General features: G+C 38.6%; 1 protein-coding gene across 1 annotated transcript; it reads right to left on the bottom strand.

The window, feature by feature from the left end:
• Positions 1 to 2,932: 2,932 nt before the first annotated feature.
• Positions 2,933 to 3,379, bottom strand: LOC131198047 (ribonuclease-like). The gene has a single exon (XM_058182558.1). The coding sequence runs from the start codon at positions 3,377 to 3,379 to the stop codon at positions 2,933 to 2,935; it is 447 nt and encodes a 148-aa protein (XP_058038541.1).
• Between the last annotated feature and the right edge of the window lie 1,401 nt (positions 3,380 to 4,780).

The raw sequence follows: 4,780 nt of genomic DNA, 5'->3' as shown, positions 1-4,780 counted from the left end.
GTCAAAGGCTTTACAGAAGTCTATGTAAATTGCATCTATTGTTTGACCTGATCAAGATTTGTAGTCTATATGTTTTTGCAGTGATGAAGTTGTAGATTATAGGATAATTTTTTTCTGAAACCAAATTGTTTATTAGAGAGTAGGTTGTTTGTTTCTAGGTGGAGGGTAATGGATTGGTTGATGATTGATTCCATTACTTTGCAGGTGACACAGCATAAAGAAACTAGTCAGTAATTTTCAACTAGGCTGAACAAGGCTTTTATCAGCCCTGAAGTTCCCCAATCACCAATTTATTCTAGCCATTTTTACCATAGTTTGTGAAAAGGGCAGTAAGTGCAAGAGGAAAATTCATTTAATGCTAGTTGGCCATTGACTTAAGTTGCAATAAAATAAACATCTAGGATTCTCTATTTTTAAAAATAATAATAATTAACCCTTAACTGCATTGACTATTTCAATTTATTTAAGAATGCTGGTTATGGAGAGAATATTTGCAAATATTTCTTATGGTATTATTCTGGGCTGACAGTCCTAACACAATAAAATGAAATTTATTAAGTAAAGAGGAAAATGAATCCTTTTGAAGACAGTAAGAACTGGAGAACCTGTCAAAGAAATCAAATATCTTTAGTTGGCTTTTAAAAAGATGTCTCCAGGCCCTTTAACCAACTTAAGTCAGAGTTCTCCCAAACTTGATTCATTATCTCTATCTTCCATTTGAAGATGGGTGATGGATAACGAAGCTCCAGAAGTGCTCTTTTTATGTGGTAGTACCAAATGTTTTGGAAGTTTGTGTCCCTTGAAATCAGATTGGTCTCTACTTCATTATTTCAGGAAAATACTAAACAGAGATCTACTGAAGGGGGCTTTTGATATATGCTGGTACATAGCAATGTCTACATGATTGTTTTTTTGAACAGTTCTATACAGGTAGTCCTTGACGTACAACAGTTTGTTTAGTGACCATTCAAACTTACAACATCACTGAAAAAGGTGATTCATGACCATTTTTCACACTTAAAACAATTGCAGCATCCCATGATACATGAAATGATTTAAGGTCTGGACATTTGATTATTGTGACCTGATGAGTGTCTTTATTTTGTTGGGTTAAAGGAAAATAGAATAAAGAAAAACATCTCTACTCTAAGTGAGATGGTCTAAGCTGGTGTTCTGCAACCTTGACAACTTTAAGATGTCTGGACTTCAATTCCCATGGTCCAAACTCCTTCATCTGCAGTGACACCACACAGTTCATATAAGGAAAGAAAGGGGTCTCCTCCACTTCTCCACTTCTGTTTCCAGTAATTGCCAGCCTTTGTGAAAGCTGAATGTCCTTCTAAGATACCACTAGATCTAGGATTGCCTGACACTGGTTCACCAGAGTTTGTGTGAATACAGCTAAAGCCTGTTAATTGTAGTACATTTTCTCCTTCTGATGGTTGGCTTTATATACTTCCAACTAAAGTAACTAGAGCCCAAACTCGCCATGTTACGTTGCCTTCATGTGATGTATTGTGACGTTTTCCCCTTTCGCACAGGAGGGGTCGTTATGGCCTGGGTGTGATGCATCTGCCCAGTGGGCCACCAGTTTGACACCCCTGATCTAAAACTATATCAGGCTGCTGTGTTGTTTCAGAAAAGCTATTTGTGTTTAAAAGACAAATAATAATAGTTGGTAGTTCCAAAGATGCTTTTTCAAGAGGCAACTGGACTTCATATTTTTAAGGTGTTTCACATCTCATCCAAGAAGCTTCTTCAGCTCTGGAAGATGAGAATCTCCATAAACATAATACTTAGTGGCCATTAGCTACCAGTTCACTGAACTACTCAAAATCTCTGCTACCGATTCTCCAGAACTGGACAGAACCTGGTGAAACCCACCTCTGGTCTGCCCATTTCATTCTTGACCAGGTGAGTCTCTTTATTGTGTTGAATTTAAAAATGGAATAAAGACAAACATCTCTAGTGTAACTGTGAGGATCTAAGTCAGTGTTTCTCAGCCTTGACAACTATAAGATGTTTAGACTTCAAGTCCCATGATCTGAACCCCTTCACCTGCAGTGACAGCACACAGATGATATAAAGAAAGAAAGCGGTTCAGATGAGTAAATCTCCTCCAGGTTTTTTTGTTTGTTTTTTGCAATGATTATCAATCCTTATGAAACCTGAATGTCCTTCTAAGATACCAGTAGATCTAGGATTAGCAGATACTGGTTCACCAAAGTTAAAGCATGTTAATTATAGTACACTTTCTCATTCCGATGGTTGAGTTTGCATCCCTTCCAACTAAAGTATCTAGATCAGGCTTCTGTATTGTTTCAGAAGAGCCATTTGCATTTAAAAGAAAAATAGTAATACTTGGGGGTCCCAAAGGTGCTTTTTCAAGAAGCAACTGGACTTTGTGGTTTTAATTTGAAGATGTTTGGCTTCTCATCCAAGTAGCTTCTTCAGCTCTGGATGACTGAGAATCTCCATAGACATGATACCTGATGGCCATCACAAACAGGGCCCTGATGTGTTGAGGGAGAATCAAACAAGAACAATATAACAAGAGCAGAAATTTTGGTCACGTTAATGCAGGATGAATCTGGTTATCCCTTCTTTGAAAATATCACAATTGTTTAAAATAAAATGAAGCAACACAAATAACAGAGTTGTAATGCAACTTTTTGTTTATTTTTAATTATTCATTTAAGAGCATTTGATAGAGATATTATTTCTGGTTTATGTAAAAATTAGGCGTTTTGATTTTGTGCTGGCTGAAGGGTAAAGAGAAAAAAAGAAAGCACGGGAAATTTCTAGGTAGGTTCAAATGGTAAAAATTAAGCACGGATCAATGAAAAAGAGTTCAGGAAATGAGCCTCAGGATTAGCAGAAAATGAGATCTTTCCCATAGAAGAGAAGCCATCTTGAGGGAGGCTCCATCCGATCAATTCATATTATCTTCAAGTACTGTTAAATTCTGACCTTCCTCGTAGTGCACAGGCAATCCATTCTCACAAGCAATGACAATATATCTGGGTGAAGTGTTTCCCCTGTAATCACAAGGAGGTTTGGTGGATGAGCCTTTCATCGTGCAGGTGGTGACCCGGTTCTTGCTACGCCGCAATCTGTTGTTAATGGCTTCTCTGCCATCCCCGCAGACATCAATGATTTTTTTCTTTGGGGCATGAATGAAGATGTTCACCTCCTTACATTTGGGGCTGGTCATTCCACATCTTTGCATCATTTTATTACAGTAATGATCCCCCACATTGCTCTTCGGGTTATCGCAGTGGTGCTTCACGAAGGTTTCATAGTCAGCAGCGAAGGTGCCCAGCATCAGGACAGCAGCCAGGACTATGAAGAGCCCAAGGCCAAATCCTTTGAACAGCATGATCAGCTCTACCACAGAAGAAAGGGAGAAGATGCATGAATATCTCCATCGGAAACCAGTGGTTGAAATATCTAACGCTGAAATGGACCTTTCTATGTTAGCTATTATGAAAAATCCTTGACATTCCCTGTTGCCAAAATTAGGAAATTTTCTTTAGAAGCTCCTTCAAAGAATTATTAAGGAGGTGACATCCCTTCCAGTAGAAGCAAACCATTGAAAATTTTCCAGATACTACATTAGTTTCTGACCTGACTTCATTTAATGCTCAATAGAAGGGATCTTCAAGCATCCTTGAATTGGAAGTTCTACCAATGTAATATTCTAAAGGTGTATGACAATTTCCTTGGGAGACAGAAGGAAGAGCCACAAGCTAAGCAATGATCAGAGAAGAGGCATCTGAGCCCGCAGAAGGAATGGGGTCAAGGTAAACATTTTAAAAATTTCCTTGGATTGTAAAAGGTGATGTGGTGGGTAATGTACTTTCAGACTTTCAAGATACTGTTAAAATAAACTTACAATATAGATAGAGCTAGTACTCCTGGGTGTGTCTCTTTGGTCTACCATACAAGCCAGAAAAACATCAGTTCTATTCCATGGGAACCTTTACTCAACCGTTACTACCTGTTTGTTGTCTCTAGTCACGGCATTCCTCTCACTTCTCCTCTCCCCAATATCTTTATATCCCCTGATGCCATCCTTGCATAGCGTCAGAATTAAGAGGAAAATACTTTTTTTAGTATTATTACTTAAGAATAATAAATCTATCTCAATCATGAGCTTGGAAGGAGCTGAGGTCAAAATCATGAGGAAGGTGAGGTTTGCACTTCACTGTAGTACAAGCCCTTCAAAGAAGATAGTTTAAAATGCAGGTCAACTAAGTATTGAAAAGTCTAATGCAGTTGAGTGAGAATCAAAATCTCCCATAAAAACATTGTTTCTCCATCTTCGCCTTCTCTGGGCTTAGACTCACCTGAATGGGATCTCGAAGAAGAGATGGGTTCTCAACTTTCTGTCTTCCTCTGTCCTTCTGCTTCTATGGTCCCATTATATAAATGGTCCACCTGCAAGATAGAGGAGGAGCAGGAAAGAGCTGCAATTGACCCCCATCCCAAAAATGAGAAGTGAGCATGGACAGATGTTTATTTCAAAACAGAAAAAGAAATTCATGTGTGCAAGGACCTTCTTGAAGAGAGCATGATTATGCATGGACATGTTTCACAGCTGGATCCCAGCAATGCTATTGCCTTATCACCAATGGTGAAACACTTACTGAAAGAGACATGAACACCTGAAGCTTCTCAAGCAGCAGTGTGCCTCTGAGTAAGGGCAACGTGGAAGTCCTTCAATAAACAGAAGTTACTGCTCACTTTTACATATCTGAAGAGTTGGACAGAAGGAAGA

Source organism: Ahaetulla prasina, chromosome 4 (assembly GCF_028640845.1).
Source record: "Ahaetulla prasina isolate Xishuangbanna chromosome 4, ASM2864084v1, whole genome shotgun sequence".
NCBI classification, from domain to species: Eukaryota; Metazoa; Chordata; class Lepidosauria; order Squamata; family Colubridae; genus Ahaetulla; species Ahaetulla prasina.
Note: the sequence above shows the minus strand (reverse complement) of the source record. Positions and strands in the feature narration are given on the sequence as shown.